The sequence below is a fragment of the Myotis nattereri genome, assembly GCF_964212035.1.
Source record: "Myotis nattereri genome assembly, chromosome: 13".
NCBI lineage: Eukaryota > Metazoa > Chordata > Mammalia > Chiroptera > Vespertilionidae > Myotis > Myotis nattereri.
This window is the reverse complement of record NC_138088.1, coordinates 40190948-40212737: the sequence shown is the minus strand read 5'-3', so window position 1 is coordinate 40212737 and position 21790 is coordinate 40190948. Positions and strand designations below refer to the sequence as shown.

The 21790-nt window shown below is 43.2% G+C and overlaps 1 protein-coding gene across 2 annotated transcripts in view; it reads right to left on the bottom strand.

The window, feature by feature from the left end:
- Nucleotides 1–20136, bottom strand: part of LCOR (ligand dependent nuclear receptor corepressor) — a 115432-nt gene extending 95296 nt beyond the window's left edge. Inside the window, exons 1-2 of one of the 2 annotated variants that reach the window (XM_081105262.1) lie at nt 19296–19473; nt 18911–18984 (exon numbers count right to left, since the gene is read on the bottom strand). In XM_081105262.1, coding sequence (XP_080961388.1) covers nt 18911–18984; nt 19296–19378 — 157 coding nt within the window. In that variant the 5' untranslated portion in view covers nt 19379–19473. Of the gene's footprint in view, nt 1–18910; nt 18985–19295; nt 19474–19997 lie in introns of those variants that run through there. The other variant, XM_081105263.1, reaches the window with a different exon arrangement.
- Nucleotides 20137–21790: the final 1654 nt, after the last annotated feature.

Here is a 21790-nt window from a genome sequence, read left to right as displayed (position 1 = left end):
AAGGATTTTCAACATTAACAGTCAAGCAGCTCAAGCAATATTAAATAGAATATATGGAGTATCTCAAAGATCATCAGTCCATAAATCCCAAACCAATACTTTTTGCAACATAGCAGACATGTAAACAGAATCATAAAGATGTAGTATTGATAGATATTTTCCAACTTAGATAACCATTACATTCCAGAAGGTCTCACAAAAAACCCTAAGTTAAGAGCACCTCGAAATATAATTTCTAAGGCTTTGGTATTAGCACCTATGATTTTATTTTCCTCACTTTATTTTATAATATGAAAATAACCATAACTTTTAAAGCTACAGACAACCTCTATGTGTAAATGCCTTGAAATAAGCTTCTGGACCTTTGCTTGAATCCTCTCTCTTCATTTATGACTACAATAAATCAATGGGGGATAATAAAAAGGAAAGCACCATCGCATAGCAGTTTAGAACACAAATTTTGGAAGCAAAGTTTGTGGATATGAGTCCTAATTCTACCTTCACTAGCTATGTGACCTTGGGCAAATTCCTTAAGTTTTCAGTGCCTAATCTGTAAAACGTGCATGATAATAATATACTTATAAGGTTTTCATAGGATTAAATAAGTTAGTATGTGAAAACTTAGATAAAACAGTTCCTGGCATAAAGCAGGTACTATATACATATCTTAAATGGAAAAACAGCCTTAGCCAGTTTGGCTCAGTGAATAGAGCGTTGACCTGCAGGCTGAAGGGTCCCATGTTCAATTCATGACAAGGTTGTGGGCTCAATCCCCAGTAGGGGGCGTTGCAGGAGGCAGCCAATCAATGATTCTCTCTCATCACTGATGTTCCTATCTCTCTCCCTCTTTCTTCCTCTCTGAAATCAATAAAAATACTTCTTTTTTAAAAAAAGAAAGAAAAACAGGACATACAAACAACATAGAAACATCAAGCTGAAGTGAGAACTCACACAATTAATAAGCAATGTGAGCCTGACAATGAAAGTTCTTCTCAGGGCAGTTGTCTCGTATCCTTGGTTCTTAACATTCAGCAGCACTATAGTCACAATGAGTACCTACTATGTGGAAAATATCAAAACTGAATTCTTTATCTTCTCCAAAGCAGCTCCTCCCACAGTCTCTCCCATCTTGGGTAAAGGTAACTAACTCTGTACTTTGAGCTGTTTAAACTAAAAACTTTAGAGTTTTCATTTCCTTTCTCTAACTCCCCACATTAATCCCTCAGGATATTATGTTGGATCTACCAATCCTAAACAGTCTTCTACCAATCTAAAATAGTCACAGTCCAAACCACTTCCCCCTTCCTCTACTTACTAGTACCCAGTTCAAGCAACCTTCACCTCTCACCTGGACTAATGCAACAGCTTCCAACTTGGTATTTGTGCTAATACCCTGCTCCTCTTACTCCCAGCCTATTCTCAACACAGCAGCCAGTTAGTTTGTTAAAACTAAGCCAGATCATCACCTCACTCTCCTGCTCAAAAGCCTATTATGCTCCTGATTTTTTCATAGTAAAGCCAAAGTCCCACCTTCCCCTCAACTTTGCAGTGAACTTTAACGTGCCGAAAAAAAAAGTCTTATTTTTAAAAGAAGAAAGGTTTAACTGCCTAAAGTGCAGCTGAGCCCGGCAGGCGTGGCTCAGTGGTTCAGCATTGACCTATGAACCAGGAGACCACGGTTCAATTTCCAGTCAGGGCACATGCCCGGGTTGTGGGCTTGATTCCCAATAGTGGCCGTGTAGGAGGCAGCCGATCAATGATTCTCTCTCATCACTGATGTTCCTATCTCTTTCCCTCTCCTCTCCCTTCCTCTCTGAAATCAATAAAAATATATTTAAAAGAAAAATAAAGTGCAGCTGAGCCCAGCTGTTGTGGCTCAATGGGTTGAGCATGGAACCATGCACCAAGAGGTCACTGGTTTAATTCCCGTGACAGCCGATCCATGTTGATGTTTCTCTCTCATCAATATTTCTCTCTCTCTCCCTCTCCTTTACTCTCTCTCTCTCTAAGAAAAAAAAAAGACAGTGAAAACATATTAAAGTGCAGCTGAGCTTTCCTCAAAGAATTAGGTAAACTACAGGGGAAATGGATCATTGGAAACATATTCCACACCCATACCACTATTCACACTCACACCAAAAAGCCAAAGTCCTCTCAATATAGCCTATATATATAATCTATCGGCCCTATTACTTTTCTTGATTAGTTTTGGGTTAAATTTTTTTGTGTGGGTAGAATGCTATTTCATAAAATTAAGAGGCATGATGTCTGTCTACTTTTAATGATGTGAAAATTGATCAGTGAATTCAGGATATTAAGTCAGTCCCACCATGATAAAGTCACTTGTCACCTTTCACCTAATAATTTTAGCCTACAATAATAATCTGCCTGGATCCATAATCCATAGAACTGTGAGTGCAAAATGGTGACATTTCTAATTCTTAAAAATTATTTTTAAAAGGGGAAAAAAAACTCTGGTTTCTCTTCAGATCGCATAAATCTTTCGCCTTTTACTAAAAGGGAAAAAAAAGAATAAACTTATGTCCAGAATAGACAAATCTATGGAGACAAATTAAGTTAGTAATTGTCTATGGCTGGAGTGGGGAAAGAGAAGGGAACAGAATAAGGAGGAGCTGCTAATGGGAATGGTTTCTCATCTGTAAACTGAATATGATACCCACTGGGGCGATAAAAATGTTCTAAAATCTGAATGGTAATGGTGGCATAACTCTGAATACAGTAAAAATTACTGAACTATTTGCTTTACCTAGGCTAATTGTTTGCTATATGAATTATATCTCAATAAATCCACTTAAAAAAGGAATGAACCGCCCTAACTGGTTTGGCTCAGTGGATAGAGCGTAGGCCTGTGGACTGAAAGGTCCCGGGTTCGATTCTGGTCAAGGGCATATATCTTGGTTACGGGCACATCCCCAGTGGGGAGTGTGCAGGAGGCAGCTGAATTGATGTTTCTCTCTCATCAATGTTTCTAACTCTCTATCCCTCTCCCTTTCTCTCTGTAAATAATCAATAAAATATTTTTTTTTAAAAAAGGAATAAACCATTAATGTAACAATACACATAAATACTATGTTTAAGCAAAAGAAACCAGACACAGAAGAGTACAAACTGTATGACTCCTTTTATATGAAATCCAGATGCAGGCAATACTAATGTATAGTGATAAAATTAGTTATTGTGGTGGTGGGAAATTGGCTGGAAAAGGACATGAATGAACTTTCTAGGGGGCTGGAAATGTTCCATATCTTGTTTTGGGTAGAGGTCACAGGGGTGCATACAGTTGTCAAAACTAAGAACAGTACATTTTAATTATATCACAACAAGAAAGGTGGTTAAAAAAACACATTCCTATTTGAATTTAGAAAGAAAAGAGGGTATGAACAAAAAGCACCTGTCAGCCTGGCTAGTGTGGGTCAGTGTTGAGCGCTGACCTAGGAACCAGGAGGTCACAGTTGGATTCCCAATCAGGGCACAAGCCCAAGTTGCAAGCTCAAACCCCAGGGGGGGCTTGCAGGAGGCATTGATGATTTTCTCTCATCACTGATGTTTCCATTTCTCTCTCCCTCTCCCTTCCTCTCTGAAATCAATAAAAATATAAATAAATAAATAAATAAATAAATAAATAAATAGGCCTGCCAAAGAATGCCTTCATGCTTCCCCAATGGGAGTGATAGCACAGCTGTTCATTTACAGAAATATCTGGTGCCTGAGTACACTATCTTTTCTTCCCATAACATCTTAATAATAAACTCATTCAGCGCTCCCCTTGCCTCAAATTTTCACACATATCAGTTTCCCTAATTAAAAAAAAAAAAGTGCAAGAATATTCCACAGTTAAACTGGGCCTAGTTAAGCATGTTTAAGTATCACCAAGTATTGAAAAAGGAATATAAATATTTACATAAACCAGAGCTCTAAAAGAGAAACGAAGCTCTAATTTTTATTCTTCTGTTTTCTGAAAACATATTCTGATACCCTGCCTGGAAAAATCCTCTCCACCTACCATTCTTCTCCTCTACCTTCCCTTGATTAACTCTCATTTATCCTGCACCTCTCAAATGAAAATTTCTCCTAGAAATGCTTCTGAATTTCTATTACTCCAATCTGCTCCCACCACAAACACAATTACACACAGAGAGAACAATGTCTCCTTTCAGAGTTCTTATTTCATTGTGTAGTTATAGGTTCCTCATGTGATTAATGTCTCTATTTCTCTCATTAGAATCTAAGTGTCATGCAAGCAGGAACAGTCTGCTATGCACCCACATCACTGTATCCCTGCATCTAGCATAGTGCTGGGTAGCTAGCCTAAATACTCACAGAACATTTGGCTCAATGAAAAAATTAAAATGCAAGTCAGCCAAACCATCCAAATAAAGACTGTCCCGAAAGCAAAGAGGTTGTTCTTGCTTGAAAAATCCATTTTTATTTGACAGAGAACATTTTGGTTCTGTATTTATGAGTCACTGGGTATCTACTTCCTTGTCAACCTGGCTTTCAGAATATAGCATTTTCCTCTGAGTCATTAGTTTCTACCCTCATTCTGCCTGTTGTTCTTTCAACTAGGCACACTTACTTTTATCTTTATTCTCCGGTGAGTATTTTACTATATGCTTCTCCTGTAGTTCCCACAATATGAAATTTTAAGAAATTAAACAATAATGTTCACAAACTATTGCCAACACAATATTTAATGGCATTAATAGCTGTATAAAGCATTGTCCTCTGAGTCATTAGTTTCTACCCTCTTAAGGAGAGGGGTTTTAGTTCAGAATGCAAACAAACTGACATTACTACCAAAAAGCTCAAAACAGTTCTCCCAACCTTCACTAAACAGAATGCTTACTGACACAAAAAGTGCCAAAAAGAACAGACACAACAGGTAAGTTGGAGACAAAAAACAGCATCATGAAATAAAGTGTCTAGCATTTTGTAGAACATGCTAAATGAAAGCAAAAACATTTATAGAAATCAACTTATACTAACTAAAGACTAGTTTAGCAAATGTCTAGTAAATATAAGACCAGGCCTTTGGGCAAAATTTGAGCAATGTTTTACAATCCTTTGAAGCAGTTCAAAGAGAATGCATAACAATCTATGCTTTCTTGAAAAAGGTGGAAAAGGCATGAGGGTAGAAAGGCCTGGATGCCTTGACTGTATCAATCACACACTGCAGGCCTCCAAAAGAGTAACAAAACAAATGAACTTTCAGAATCCATTCTATACGAATAAATTCTGAATATGTGAAAATTCATAAATAGGAAAAAGAGAATCCAAAAGTCCTTTTTCTAATAACAATCATATCCTGCCTTTCCTCCCCTATTAAAACATTATTTTCACCACTGGCTATATATATGGCTAATATACAAAGGGTCCCCTCGGGGAGTTCAATTGGGAGACAGGGAGTTTGATCGCTTGCTATGATGTGTGCTGACCACCAGGGGGCAGTGCAGAACAAACGAAGGCCCTGGCCTGCGGTAGGCAGCCAGGGAAGGAAGGCCCTGATTGCTGGCCAAGCCTAGGGACCCTACCCGTGCACGAATTTCATACACTGGGCCTCTAGTGTATCATAATCATCACTGCAGGAAGTCAATTCAAGATCATATACAGAAATGGCCTTAAAAATAAGAAGCTCAACCTCACTCCTAGGAAATGCTAATAAAAACCATGCTCAGCCTGGCTGGTATAACAGCTCAGTTGGTTGAGCACTGTCCCATACATCAAAAGGTCACCGGTTCGATTCTCAGTCAGGGCACAAGGCCGAGTTGTGGGCTTGATCCCTAATAGGGATGTCCGGGAGGCAGCAGATAGAGATGTTGATAAATCAATGTTTCCATCTCTTTCTCTCAAATCAATAAAGACATATTTTTTAAAAATAATTTATGTACAATATTATTCATGACAACACAATTAGTGATAGTGAAAAGTGAAAACAACTCAGATATTCAATAACCACCTAGCTAAATATATTAGTCTATCCACACAATGGAATGCAATGCACTTGTGAAAAACTGAGACTGTCCTCTATATACTGATATGGAAAGATAGCTAAGGTATATTAAGTGAAAAATGCAAGGTAAAGAACAAAGTTATTTCTATGTATTTTCTACTAGTATGTATGAAATGGAGGGAAAAGTAAGAAAAATATTAACATTTGCTTTTATTTTTATAAAGAAACACTGAAAGAATACATAATAAAAGTGGTTACAGGATGAAAAGTAAAACTAGAGCAGAAGGGGCAAGGGTGGAAGCAAGACTTCTCATTGTATACTTAAATATAATTTTGTTTTATTTTATTTTTCAGATTAATTTTGAGTTTTAAACTGAAAAAATATTACTAATTTTTTTTTTTTTAAAGGCACTATTAGCACCCGACTGGTGTGGCTCAGGGGTTGAACCTCAACCTATGAACCAGGAGGTCACAGTTCGATTCCTGGTCAGTCCACATTCCCAGGTTGTGGGCTTGATCTCCAGTGTGGGGGGTGCAGGAGGCAACCAATCAATGATTCTCTCTCATCACTGATGTTTCTATCTCTCTTTCCCACTCCCTTCCTCTCTGAATAATCTTTATTTTTTAAAAATAAAAAATAAAAGAACTCCTATAAAAATATTTATAATGAGAACAGTATTGCTTTTATCATTACTAATTCAAGATGACATTTTCTTTACTGTTCCTATTTCACTCTAGTGAAAATGGGGGGGTATATGTATTTTAAAGTGCTGGCATAGGTCCCCCAAACTATTTTCCAATAAATTCTTAAGCTTCTTAAAAACAAAATTTCCTCTACTACAAAGGTTCTGAGTAAGAATTATAGTGCCTATAGAAAATATCCACTTCCTATAAAATTAGAAACTAGAAGAATATTCATAAGATCATATTTTTTCAAATTTTAACCAAACCTTGTAAATATTAACTGACTCAGTTTGTAGAAAATGAATAAGAACCCAGAAATACTGTTCAAGCTACTCTTATTTTTGGTTAGTCTCACCAAAATACTAATTTTTCCCACCTTAATAACCAATTGCCCTAGACATATTTTTATTTTATATTCAGGCTGTTGGAATATATTTACTCTGGGTGTTTCACTTTATTTTACCACTGATTCTCACATGGCACTGTGCTATTTGGGAATCAAACACATTGAGAAATAATATTCAATTGTTCATCCAGGACCATGACTTCAGTTCAACAGTTCCCAACCTGTGGGTTGCGACCCCTTTGGGGGTCGAACGACCCTTTCACAGGGGTCACCTAAGACCATGGGAAAACACATATATAATTACATATTGTTTTGGTGATTAATCACTATGCTTTAATTATGTTCAATTTATAACAATGAAACTGGGGGTCACCACAACATGAGGAACTGTATTAAAGGGTCACGGCATTAGGAAGGTTGAGAACCACTGAGTTAAACTATAACTGCAAACTCTAAAACGTAGAATGGGATAAATATCAATCATACAATTTCATGTCAAATTATTATGGCTAGGGGAAAATTTTAACCAAATAGTATATACAGGGTGGAGTAAAAGTAGGTTTACAGTTGTTCATATGAAAAATAATACAATATTTAATAACTAATAATGCAAGAGTAAACTGTGTTTCGCATAGTCACAACTGTAAACCTACTTTTGTCCCATGCTGTATTTTTAAATGCCAAACCCATAAATTCCAAAATCATCCCAAACCCCTACAAAATCTATTTAAAATGCAAAAGATATTTATTGGGAAATTTTATGGTCAGGATTTTATTTTAAGAAGATAAATGGAATAAAAAAATAAATTTTATATGTACTGCATATGGTCTGTATTAGTTTCCTAGAGCTATTGTAACATATTACCACTAACTAGGTGGCTTAAAACAACAGAAATGTATTTGCTCGCAGTTCTGGATATTAGAAAGCAGAAATTAAGGCACTGGCAGAGCCATGCTCCCTCTAAAGCAGGGGTGGGGAACATGCAACCGCAGGCCACAAAAGGCCCGCAAAATCATTTGGTCGGCCCTGCCGAGGCATTTGGAGTAAATTAAATGTTTGACCAAATATAGCAGGCTAACTTTAAAAAAAGTTTTGTTTTTTTTTTTTCAGAGAGGAAGGGAAAGGGAGAGAGAGAGAAACATCAACGATGAGAGAGAATCATTGATTGGCTGCCTCCTGCATGCCCCACACTGGAGATTGAGCCGGCAACCTGGGAATGTGTCCTAACCAGGAATCCAAACCGTGACCTCCTGGTTCATAGGTCAACACTCAACCACTGAGCCACGCCAGCCCAGCCAGGTTAATTTTTAAGTTGATAATTTTGTAAGGTCCCCGAATGATGTTATAAATATCCAAACGGCCCTTGGCAGAAAACAGGTTCCTCACCCCTGCTCTAAAGGCTCTAAGGAGGAATCCTTCCTTGCTTCTTTGTAGCTTCTAGTGATTGTTAGCAATTCTTGGCATTCCTTGGCTTGTGGCGGTGTATCTCCAATCTCTGCCTCTGTCTTCACATAGCTGTCTTCCCTGTCTGTATTCAAATTTCCCTCTCCCTATAAGGACACCAGTTATTGGATTAGGGCCCCATATCTAGTATGGACCTCATTTTAACTTCATTACAACTGCAAAGACCCTATTTCCAAATAAAGCTACCACAGATACCTGGGGTTAGGACTTCAGCATATCTTTTGGAGGGATATAATACAACTCATAACCTGATCCAAATCAGTCGATTTCTTCATATATGGAACATTTATAGATTTTGCCTAACCAGCATCCATCTCCCTTTCTTAGGTAATAGCATCCAATTTGCTTTTCAAGAATTAATCTGCCCTTCCTTAAAGTCTCTCTCCAAAACCAAGTAGCCCCCCCACTCCCACCCCAGGTTGGGTCAGAGAATCACCCTCCACAGGCCTTGAGGACTGGTTCAGGGATAGGCCACAAGACCCAAGCCTGGCCAATGAGTCCTTCCATACACCAAATTGAGCTGGTCTACTACAAGAAAAAGAGACATGTGGATTTTAAGAATCACATAAATCTAGAGCTGCCACTAATCATCTTTACCATCATATCTGCCGAAGAAGGAAACCAAAAGATGAAAGGAATGTTTAAAGGTGAAGATAAGAAGACATTCCTGATGACACAAGTCAAACTTCTAAATAGTCATGTCAGAACCTATCTTTAGCTTTTTACTCTGTGAACTTCCCAGTTCATAAACCTACAAAATGATCTTTTTGACTTAATTTGAATTGCGTTTCTGATGAGTCCTGATAAATAAAGGCAGAATATTGCAATGTGCCATATGATTGAGAACAGGGCCTCATTTTTTCCCCCAGTTATTTTTCTCAAACTTGGCAAAGAGACATGAAGCTATAATAGAAAAATAGTTTGTATTCATATACATTCTCTTACCACCCAGGGCATCTGCCATGAAAGGTTTTAAACATTTTTTTTTAAATATATTTTATTGATTTTTTACAGAGAGGAAGGGAGAGAGATAGAAAGTTAGAAACATCGATGAGACAGAAACATTGATCAGCTGCCTCCTGCACATCTCCCACTGGGGATAGGCCCGCAACCCAGGTACATGCCCTTGACCGGAATCGAACCTGGGACCTTTCAGTCCGCAGGCCGATGCTCTATCCACTGAGCCAAACCGGTTTTGGCAGGTTTTAGAATCTAAACTTTCAAATTCATTCATGCTTGTTCAAGTATGAATCTGTGGGCTCCTGATAGCAAAATATGAACAATACCAGGAACTCTTAGAGTTATAAAAACCTAAGTACCAATACCTAAAAACAAAGCATTCATAAAATATTTTTTTCCTCAGTTACATGCCATATCACCCCTATCCCTAAAGCAATGACAGTACTAGGTCAACATCACTATATAGTGTCTGGAATATAAAGTCACACTGAAATTTCCATATCAAGAACATTCACAACAATCTTGCCCTTAAATATGGCTATCATTGTTCATGGTTCATTTGTTTCTACTTCAAGCAAACTTTGTCACACACATGGTATGCCAAAAAATGTCCCTGGATTTCTGAAAAGAACACTAAAATTTTATACTCACATACAATCTAAGCACACTTCCTTCACCTACTGCCCACCTTCAACTTTTACCCATTTGTCCTTGGGAAATTCCTAGTCCATTCCTATTGCTTTTAATTTGAGGTATGTCAGAAACCTCAAATTAATGCATGTATTCTGAATGAAAAGATTACATTTTGAGGTGAAACAAGACAAAATAATGTTTTACCTGCTAAAGGTCAGGTTTCACTTGTGTCTCCATAGAACTCATGTGCATTGAAAATGAGTTCTTAGTACCTCTAATATAGTGGTTCTCAAAGGGGTAACTTGCCCCACCTACCTCCCTTAAAAAAAAAAAAATCACTATGTTAAAACCATTAAGGATACCACAAATTGTGACCAAAATGCCTACATTCCCTCTTTCTCGCACTAATTTTGATTTTATTTTTATTTTGCTTAAGCAACTTGAGTCACTATAAATAGAAAACTGTCTCTTAATTTCAGTCACTTGTTTAGTCTGTAATATTTCAAAGTACTGTTTTCTACCTTTCCACAAATAATTACTGAGCATCCATTGTGTGCCAGTACTTTGCCAGTACTTAAAAATAAAAAATAAAAACATGAAGTACTTAAAAATAAAAAAACGTGACATGAGCATTGACTTCAAGCGTCTTGCAAACTAGGAGGGGTAGAGTTGGAGAAACAAAGGGAAGAAGGTAAAGGAGTATAATGCTTGCACACTAAAAAAAGAGTGTCCTATATTTTGTGGTTAGAGCACTTGAAGGATTAAAGAGTGAGAACTGGGCAGAATATACAGACAGCTGAGACTGAAGAAGTTAACTGGGCTCAAATATCTTGGAGGGCCTTGTATGTTGATTAAAGTAACTTTGTTCTATATGTGAGTGTTTTTCAAACTTCAGTGTATAAGAATCACCTGAGACCTCTGTTTAAAATACAGATTCCCATGCCCCACCTAAGAAGATTCTAATTCAGCAGAACTGGGGTATGACCCACATTTTCAATTTTTACAAACATCTCAGTGGTTTTGTTCAAACAGTCAATATTTGAAAAAATGTTTTAGAGGAAAATATTTTCCTCAAGTTTTCCAAGTAGTCCTAGAGATGAAAAGGAGAATGTTGGAAAAATATTTCCTTTCAATAGCCTCAATTTCCATTGTTCTGTAGGTGACAAGATCATCAGCTGAGAGAGAAGTAGAAGTACACAGGGGCTAAAAGAGAGCCATTGTGGTAAACTGCAGGAACTGAGCAAGAATACACAAAAGAACATCCAGTGCTGAGACTCCAGTTTAGGCCGAACACCATAAATTGACAGTAGCATCAATCCACACAGTTATTTTTCTATCTATACATTAAAATAATAACCATCTAGGCCCCAGCTGGGTGGCTCAGTTAGTTGGAGTGTCATCCTGTACATGAAAAAAGATTGTAGGGTTGATTCCCAGTCAGAGCACATACCTAGATGCTCAGTAAATATTTGTGGGTTAGATTCCCAGTCCGGGCACATATGGGAGGCAACCAATTGATGTTTCTCTCTTACACTGATGTCTCTCTCTCTCATCAATAATATCCTTAGGTGAGAATTAACAAAACAATAAAATAAAATAATGCCCACCTAGTACAATTATTATGAAGATTTAATTACACGTTTAATGCAAGAAGTGCATTGAAAAGTATATGAGAAGGATTCAACAACAGACTAGATGAAACAAAAGAAAGGGTAAGTCAGGGAGCCCACCTGGGGGTTTCCTGGTAACATTAAGAGAGAGTAGTTTCAAAAAACCAAGATGGCGGCATAGGTAAACACCGGAAATTGCTGCCTCCCAAAACAAATTCAAAAATACAACTAAAAGACAAAACGGACATCATCCAGAACCACAGGAAGGCTGGCTGAGTGGAAATTCTACAACTAGAAGGAAAGAGAAAAGCACACTGAGACTCAGAGGAGGTGCAGAAGTGCAGAGGTACGGAGGCGCACGCGGCAAGGGCTGGCAACTGAGGACGCGGCTGTCTTTTTGAATCGGGAGGGAGTCACAAGCCCCCAACTGCTCTGAACTCCAGTTCCGGGTGAGTCTCTGGGGACCCAGACTCATACAGGGAGAAACTGGACTGTCTGGCAGCGGGCAAAACTCGGAACTCGAGGGTGGCTTTCTCTCAGAGGTGCTTGCAGCGATTACTGGGACACTGAGACGTGGGGCCCCTTAGGGCAGGGCTGAGGAGCAGCCATAGCTGCTTGCTCCCTGAGACCCTGTTGATTCCCTGAGACCCTTCCCCACCCAAGCTGTAGCAGGGGCTTTTGCATATGAATACCCTGGCCGTTTGCAATCTGAAAATTACCTAACAAATGGCAGCTGGGCCAGACAGAACCAGAACTTCCAAGAGAAGGCCCAAGGCCCTACAGCAGCTTGCATTGCTTCACAGCTGGGCCTCATTTGGGCACCTCCAAACCCCAAACAAGGAAGGGGAATCTGCAGATCTCTTCGCAGCTCCTGCTGGGTCGCCTCAGGCAGAGCTACCCAGCAGCTCCTTAGATCCAAGAGCCAGTGTACCCAGTGGTCAGAGTGGAACCATCCAATTACAACTCCTCAGATCCATAAGGGACACACTCAGGGGGCAGACTCAGTGAGCACCAAAGCCCCACTGAAGCAAGTCTTGCCCCGCAAGGGTGTCTCCAGCACAGAAGTTCTCCCACTGTAGACACAGCTGATTCTCACAGCCAATTGGCCTGGGGGTCAATTCCTCCCAGTGATACCTACAACAATCAAGGCTTAACTACAACAAGACTGTGCACAAAGCCCACAAAGGAGTGCACCAAGAGTGTCTACCTCAGATACCTGGGGAGGCTGAGCCACTGGGCCCTGTAGGACACATAGGACACAAAGCCACTCTACCAACACAAGGAAGCATAAAAAATGTGGAGACAAAGAAACAGGTCACAAATGACAGAAATGGAGGAAAGCAAACAACTGGATATAGAGTTCAAAACCACACTTTTAAGGTTTTTCAAGAACTTTCTAGAAACCGCTGATAAATTTAGTAAGACCCTCAAAAAGACTGGTGAGACCGCCGATAAATGTAGTGAGACCCTCAAGAAATCTAGTGAGACCCTCGAGGTTATGAAAAAGGACCAACTAGAAATTAAGCATACACTGACTGAAATAAAGGATATTGTGTAGAGTTCCAAAAGCAGACTAGAGGATCGCAAGAATCAAGTCAAAGATTTGAAATATGAAGAAGCAAAAATCACCCAACCGGAAAAGCAAAATGAAAAAAGAATCCAAAAATACAAAGATAGTGTAAGGAGCCTCTGGGACAGCTTCAAGCGTACCAACATCCGAATTATAGGGGTGCCAGAAGAAGAGAGAGGGCAAGATATTGAAAACCTATTTGAAGAAAAAATGACAGAAAACTTCCCCTACCTGGTGGAAGAAATAGACTTACAAGTCCAGGAAGCGCAGAGAACCCCAAACAAAAGGAATCCAAAGAGGACCACACCAAGGCACATCATAATTAAAATGCCAAGAGCAAGCCAGAACCAGTTTGGCTCAGTGGATAGAGCGTTGGCCTGCGGACTGAAGGGTCCCAGGTTCGATGCCGGTCAAGAGCATGTACCTGGGTTGCGGGCACATCCCCAGTGGGAGGTGTGCAGGAGGCAGCTGATCGATGTTTCTTTCTCATTGATGCTTCTATCTCTCTCCCTTCCTCTCTGTAAAAAAGCAATAAAATATATTTTTAAAAAATAAAAAATAAAAAAAATAAGTAAAATGCCAAGAGCAAAAGACAAAGAGAGAATCTTAAAAGCAGCAAGAGAAAGACAGTCAGTTACCTACAAGGGAGTACCCATATGACTGTCAGCTGATTTCTCAATGGAAACTTTGCAGGCCAGAAGGGAGTGGCAAGAAATATTCAAAGTGATGAATGCCAAGAACCTACAACCAATATTACTTTATCCAGCAAAGCTATCATTCAGAATTGAAGGTCAGATAAAGAGCTTCACAGATAAGGAAAAGCTAAAGGAGTTCATCACCACCAAACCAGTATTATATGAAATGCTGAAAGGTATCCTTTAAGAAGAGGAAGAAGAAAAAGGTAAAGATACAAATTATGAACAACAAATACACATCTATCAACAAGTGAATCTAAAGATCAAGTGAATAAATAATCTGATGAACAGAAAAAAAAAAAGAAGAAAGGATAAGTCAGTAAAATATGATTTGTCTAACCACCATGCTGAACACCTGAAACTAATCCTATATAATGCTATATAATAAAAGGCTAATAAATAGACAAACATGGTAATTGACCACACCTTCACTATACCTCCCATTGGCTAATCAGCGCAATATGCAAATTAACCACCAACAAAGATGGCAGCTAATTTGGATACTGCAGGTAGGGCGGGACAGTGTGATCTGCCCACCCCACCTGCCAGGCCTGCTATCCACGTGCGCAGCCCAGCGGCCGGCTGGGCCTGCAGTCCATGTGCACAGCCCGGTGGCCAGTGGGGCAGGGCGCAGCAGATCGCATTCAGCCCACCCCGCGCCCCGCCCCACCCCACCGCCCACCGGGCCTGCCGTATGCGGTGGGCAGCAGGGCGGGGCAGCATGGCAGAGGTCCTGCCATCTGTCACCCGGGGAGCCGGCCTAAGCCAGCAGGTGGTTATCTCCCAAGGGGTCCCAGACTGTGAGAGGGCACAGGTCCGGCTGAGGGACACCCCCCTACCCCTTTACCCCCCGCCCCGCCAGTGCACAAATTTTTGTTCCCCGGGCTTCTAGTCCTATATAATAAAAGGCTAATATGCAAATCGACCAAAAGGCAGAACGACTAGTCACTATGATGCGCACTGACCACCAAGGGGCGGACGCTCAACACAGGAGCTGCCCCCTGGTGATCAGTGCACTCCCACAGGCGGAGAGCTGCTCAGCCAGAAGCCAGGCTCATATACGCAGCAGCGCTAAGGATATCCAACTGCCGGCTTAGGGGGGATCGGGCCTAAACCGGCAGTTGGACATCCCTCTCGCAATCCAGGACGATGCATGCACCAGCGACCATACTTTTCATACAGGTGAAAAGCATCTTGCTTTTGTATGGACAGCTACATTTTTTTGCCCTGATTATAAAAAGTAGTACATAACATGATCCTTCTGAAGCAGTAGTGCCATTTTTCCCATCTTATGGGTGGAAAAACTGAAGCAGAGAGAAGTTAAGTAATTGGCTTTGTCACACAGTTCTAAGTGTCAGAATCAGGGCTGACCACAAAATGTGCAAGCCAGAGTCTATGCATGTCATCGCTGCATCATCCTGTTTTTTCAGTTAGAGTAGTTTTTATTTTTTAAATCTAACAGGCTGTTCCCAATATATAGGGTAGAGTCCCTAGGCCTGGCCGGCGATCAGGGCCATCTGTGGGCAGGGCAATCAGCTGCCCAACCCCATCCTCACCCCCCTCCCCCGGCCCAGCCACCTGCCTTGGCTGGTGGCCTGATGCTGTCCCACTGGCTGGCACCGCCCCCCATCACCACAGGTGGTCACCTCCCTGGGGGGGGCGGGGGGAGGGGGCAGACACTCAACATAGGAGCTGCCCCCAACTCCTCTTTCATGATGGGAATACTTTTCCATATTCATCAAAATGAAGCAAAAATCTGCCACATTCTCCATGAAATCTTCCTTCATCATCTTGAGAGATTTCTTTCATTTCTAAATACCACTACCACTCGCCTGCACCATGGGAAGGCACATTTTGCCTTGTACTGTATCTGAATACACTATATTTTCTCTAAGGACTAAAAGGTCCCTGAAGGTTGGGGCAGCTTCCCCAATATCTTTGCTTCCCCACAGTGCCTGGTACAAAGCAGATGCTTAATAAATATTTAACTGAAGTACTTACCTAATTGCCTTTCCTTCCTAAAAATAGCACTACTAAACAACTAAGTGATTAGGCAAGTACTCAGAAATGGCAAGTCCCCATAGACACTGAACACCTAATCCTCACTCTGTAAAAAAATTTCAGGTCATACTATGTAATCCAAAAGACTTAAAAAAAATTTTAAAAATAGTATTATTCAGGTGCTGCCTAGAATTGCTCCAGCTACAAGCATATCTGAGGGAATTAGGCCAATCTGAAATTAATAACTTTGTGTAAGTCAAAGAGATTTATCTTGCTATCCTTCAGCTAAGCTAGAACCAAGTTGAAATCACAACTTTTTCCTACATTGGGAAGAGCTTCTTAAGAATACAGCAAGGATGAGGAGCAGCCAAGCAATAGGCCACATCACACCAGGCAGCTTAGAGAACCTCAATCTTCCTGGAATCTGACTAACTATCCTCATTCCAGAGGATGCCTCAATAAACACCTGGTGACCAAATATTCATCTTGATCATAATCACTGCATAAACCTGCTAACTCCAATTCAACTAAAACCTCATAATTAATGGAGACACCAACACTTCCACCTCCACAATACAGACATGCCCACCTCCCCACACCCTCCGCAAAAAAAAAGGGAGAATTAGATTTTGGAAATGAGAATTCATTTTCAATCCTAAGGCTGCTATAATTTAACTATAGAAATCAAATGACCCCAAAGTATTAAAATAATCAGTCAACACAATCAAATAGAAGATTAACTGCTCAGAACCAACCCCACTAAAATAGAAGAGAAATTATTACATCTGCTAGTGACAAACAACATACATAATTATCTTTTGGACTGTACATAAGAATCATTGCCAGCCCTTTTAAATACAGAAAGTTAACACTACAAATGATTTCCTTATAACTTTCCCCTTAAATTACATACAGGGTGGGACAAAGGTAGGTTTACAGTTGTTTGTATAGAAAATAATACCATAATTAATAAATAAAAGTACAAGAATAAACTCTGCATTTTACATACTCACAATTGTAAACCTACTTTTGCCACACCCTGCATAATAAAAGAGAAAATATGAGGCCCAAATTATCTTAATTGGGATACTATCAACCACATATTACTATTCAGATTAAAATACTGCTCTGCACTCTGGACTCTAAATATCTCCTGAACTTTACTACCTCGAAAGTAGAAATTTGGGAGTCAAAAGTATGCGTTAAGAAAACTGATCACCAGATTAATATCCTCCTTCAAAAAAATGAATCTAAAATTTGATAATCAATTCAGATAGTTACAGAAGGATTTATTAGTCAAGTTTTTAAAAACCAGCTTGGGCAAAAGCCTTGTAAAGCAGCAGTAACTAATCACTAACACTAGCAAAGACTGACACAAAGGGGGCCTGAGGCAGAAGATTAGGATTCAAAGCAAACAGAATTAAGATAAACAACTCACTGAAACCATCTAAAGCAGCGGTTCTCAACCTGTGGGTCGCGACCCCTTTGGGGGTCGAACGTCCCTTTCACAGGGGTCGCCTAAGACCATCGGGAAACACACATATAATTACATATTGTTTTTGTGATTAATCACTATGCTTTAATTATGTTCAATTTGTAACAATGAAATTGGGGTCACCAACAACATGAGGAACTGTATTAAAGGGTCACGGCATTAGGAAGGTTGAGAACCACTGACTAAAGTAAAGTAACAGTAACTTACGAAATCCTTAGAATTATAGTCAACAATTTCAAAATCTTTTAAAAACAAAAAAGTCCTACTTAAAAAAAAAAACACCAATCACTAAAAAAAGTGAATCAAATACAAAAACTACAATTTTTTCACAATAATTTCAGGATTTTGTATTAACTCAGAATTCAGAAAACTCATTAATGTAATGCTTCTCAAAACCTTCTAAGTGCCTTTTGTAAGCTATCTTATATGATGGTTACAACAAATACATAATTCAAAAAGTGCTTAAAGCAGACATAACATGTTAGCAAGTGTATGATAGGTTTGAAAGAATGAAACAAGCAGAGACAGCAGAGTAAATGAAAACCGATCAACCAAAGGCTGATTCCTGGAGGGCAGAGCTGGACTTGGATCGGCAGGAGGGAAATTTTAAAATATATCCGTAAGACAAATTACACCAAAAACCTGAGTCATGCCTTTGTTATTTACACACGCATATGTTTTTAAAATTTAAAATGTACTTTTAACCTTTGGACAACCAAAGCGATATCAGACACCTTAAAGCACTGTGTATATTAACCACGTTCACGTTACAGTCCAAATCTTTAACGAAATTCACATCCATTTTCATAACGAAACACCGCAGGAATGGGGAGGCTTCTATCCTCTCAGTAAAGGTTACCTTATTTCTGACTTGCTTAAAGTTTCAGTTTTGCTTTATAATCTACGGTGGTGATAGAACCCATCCCTTGTGGGACATGGTAAAGGGCATACCCTCCTGTCAAGCCAGAAAGCTCCAACACAAAGACACGGAGCGGACCGAGTGCAGTAATTCTTCCAAACTGAGCCTCTCCGACACCCCCTCGCCCTCCCCGCGACAGATATGTCTATTAAATCAGTGTCTGTGCTCCCCCTCACACAACAAAGAGAACTTCTCACCGCATGAAATTGCCGCTGAATGGACACCAGAAAGCAGGATTTGCATAATTCCTCCAACGAAACCCAGCCGGGAAGGAGGGGATGAGGGGCCCCAGCGAACGGACAGAACCTCCCGGGTTCTGCGGGGGAAGACCTGGCTCCTAGGGGTGCCCCCCGCGGGCGGGGTGGGGGCTGGAAGGCTGGGGCTCCCCGAGGACTGGGCGTGGGGGGCGACGGAGGACGGCGAGAGCGCATCGCCCCCCACGGCAGCAGCGCCGAGGCGAAGACGGGGAAATAACAATACTGGGGGGCGGGAGAGCCCGACGCGAGGATGCACGGGGCGGGGGGCGGCGGGCGGAGCGGGGACACCACACGGGCCACTTACTTTTTGGAGGGGGGTTAAATATATGAGTTAAGCCCTTATGGTCCCGCCGGCCGCCGCACAGAGGGAAACGGGACCTTGGGAGAGAAAAACAGACAAAACACAGAGTGTGAGAGGCGCAGCTCGGCTGCCCGGCCCCTCCCGGGGCGCCCCCGACCGCGCTCCCTCCAACCCGCGGGGAAAATGCCACCCCGGGCGGCCCGAGGGCCGGGAGGCGGGGGGGGGGGGGGGGGAGGGGGACGAGGCTGTCGGCGAGGCGGCGGCTCCGGCACACCCCCCCGGGAGGGGACAAGAGCGACTAGTCTTCTCGGTCGGACCCGGTCCCACCCCCCCCTCCCCACCCCCGTCCTCCCCGCCGTGCACACACCGAACACAAATACACACACACCGACCCGAGCGTCGAGGATGAACCCCCCGGCCGCCGCCGCCGCAGCCCGCTGAGGAAATGCAGCCGCTGCCCCCCGCGGCCATGACACCCCACTTGGCTCGGTCAGGCGGACCCCGGGCCTGTGACAGCTCCGGCTCCCTCCGCCCCCATCTCCACCTCACGCCTCGCACACGCCCGAGCGCCCGCCAGCCCGCCCGCCGCGCGTGCACGTGGGGCCGGGGGCGCGCGCCGCTGACGCGCGTGGGGGAGGGGCGGCGCGGGGAGGGGAGGGCGCCCCCGGGAGCGGAGGACGGAGATGCGCGGCGGCCCAGCAGGTCCCCCCCCCCCACCCCCCCGGCCCGGTCCGGCTCCGCGCTGGGCTCGGCGAGACGCGCGGCGGCGACCCCCGCCAAGTGTCAGCACGGCGGGGCGAGCCTCCACCATCAGGGGTCCCGCGAGGAGGGGAGCACGGCGCGCTCCCCCGCCGGAGAACCCGCCCGGGAGGGTGCGCGAGGGGAGGGGCCGGCGCGCGCCGCGGCCCGAGCCCGGGGAGCCCGCCCGGAGGTCGCGCGCCCGCACTCCGGGGGGTGGGGGAGGGGGGGCGCCCGAGCCAAAGAGGGCGGGCGGGCCGAGCAGCAATGCCTGCCCCGGCTCCCTCCCACGTCCGGGGCGGCCGGCGGCGGGGCGGCCCGGGGGCCGGCGGCGGCCGGAGGAGGAGCTCACCGACACAGTGGAGGAGCTTGTGGCGCCAGGAGTCCAGTTCCTGCCGAAAGCCGCGCTTCTCAACGGAGCATTGCTGCCGCCTACACACCCTCGCCATCTTCTGCCGCCCGCCCGGCCCAGCCTCCGCCGCGGCCCCGCGCACGCCCAGCCGCGTCGCCCGGGGCCGCGCACGCACCCGCGGCCTGGGCGTCGCGCCTCCCGCCGGGGGCGGCGCGGGGGCAGGGCCGGTCTCACCTCGCGGTGGCCCCGGCGTGGCCCGGGAGGCGACCTGGGGGCACGCCCGCCCGGCGCGCGCGGCCGGCCGGGCTGCGGTCCCCGCGGTCCTTGGCCGTGGCCGCCGCCGCCGAGCGAGGCGCCTTCCTGCGGCCGGAGCTCGCCCCGCCGACCCGCGCCGCCGCCGCCCGGTCCTCCAGGCCGCCGCTGCCCCTGCCTTCCCTCCCGGGGCTTTTTGTTTCTCAGACGGGTCCCATCTACCGGGTCCAGCCCGCCTGTGGCCAGGCACCAACTGTTGCAAGTTTCGAGTAACTGGTCCTCAGAACTTCTCGGCCGAAACTGCTCCTCCCACCAGCCTGTTTAAGAAGCAAAATTCAGAATAAATACCCGATGCCCGTGGAGGCACTGAGCCCTGAAGTTTTAAAAGATAAAAGGATACATGTTATTAAGTCCTTGGAAGGCTTACACAACCTTCGTAAGTCCGGTAAAAACTGAAATCAAGCGTTTTAATTTAAATTTAAAAGAAAAACCAAGTGGCTTCTACTAGCAAGACTGATCATAGGTAAAATTCTCAGGTTGACACATTAAGAACCCCTCCAGTGTTGTGCGGAAGGGGGTTTGAGAACATGGTCCTAGAGCAGCGGTTCTCAACCTGTGGGTCGCGACCCCTTTGGGATCACCTAAGACCGTCGGAAAACACATACATACTTACATATTGTGTTTGTGATAATCACTATGCTTTAATTATGTTCAATTTGTAACAATGAACATACATCCTGCATATCAGATATTTACATTACAATTCATAACAGTAGCAACATTACAGTTATGAAGTAGCAACGAAAATAATTTTATGGTTGGGGGTCACCACCACATGAGCAACTGCATTAAAGGGTCGCGGCATGAGGAAGGTTGAGAACCACTGTGCTAGAGTGAGAATGACGTTTGAAAAGAAGGCTTAATTAACAATACTTATGGCAGAGTGCTGGAAAGGACTCCATTCCGTCTTTCAGGAAAGACTGGAAAAGAAGTATTTTCGAAGGGGGTTTTCGGGTGGAACCCTGGAATCGTTCGGTAATCCTGGGGAGGGCACTAGCTATTCCGTGCCAACATAATGCTGGCCTTTACTTACTTGACTGTTACCTGAAAGTGAAAAGAGAGAAGAATGAAAGGGGGAAAGGAGACAGGCGGGCGGGCTGGGGAGGGAGGGGGAGCTTGGAGGGAGGGTTTACAAAAGCAAAAGAAAAACAACGGAACATAGATCCCTCTTTAACAATAGGCCCAGTACCCTGGAATGCTGGCTCTTCCTCACCTTCGGGGTTTAAGATTAAAGACGGCGCATTCCTGCTTTTAGATATGTAAATTTAAATGTGGAGACTTCATTTTAATTATTGTAGCAGGTAAAACAAATCAGTTAAGTACTTGGCATCAGGGATCCCATTGGTGCATTGATTTATGTCTCTTCAAGGGTAGTGGTCTTGATTCTCTGAACCAGGAACTTGTGGAACGGGGACGTCCGTCCATGAAGAGAGTGGGCCTCTTGGGTTGGAGTGGTTTGAGATGTATGAATAGAAAAGCAC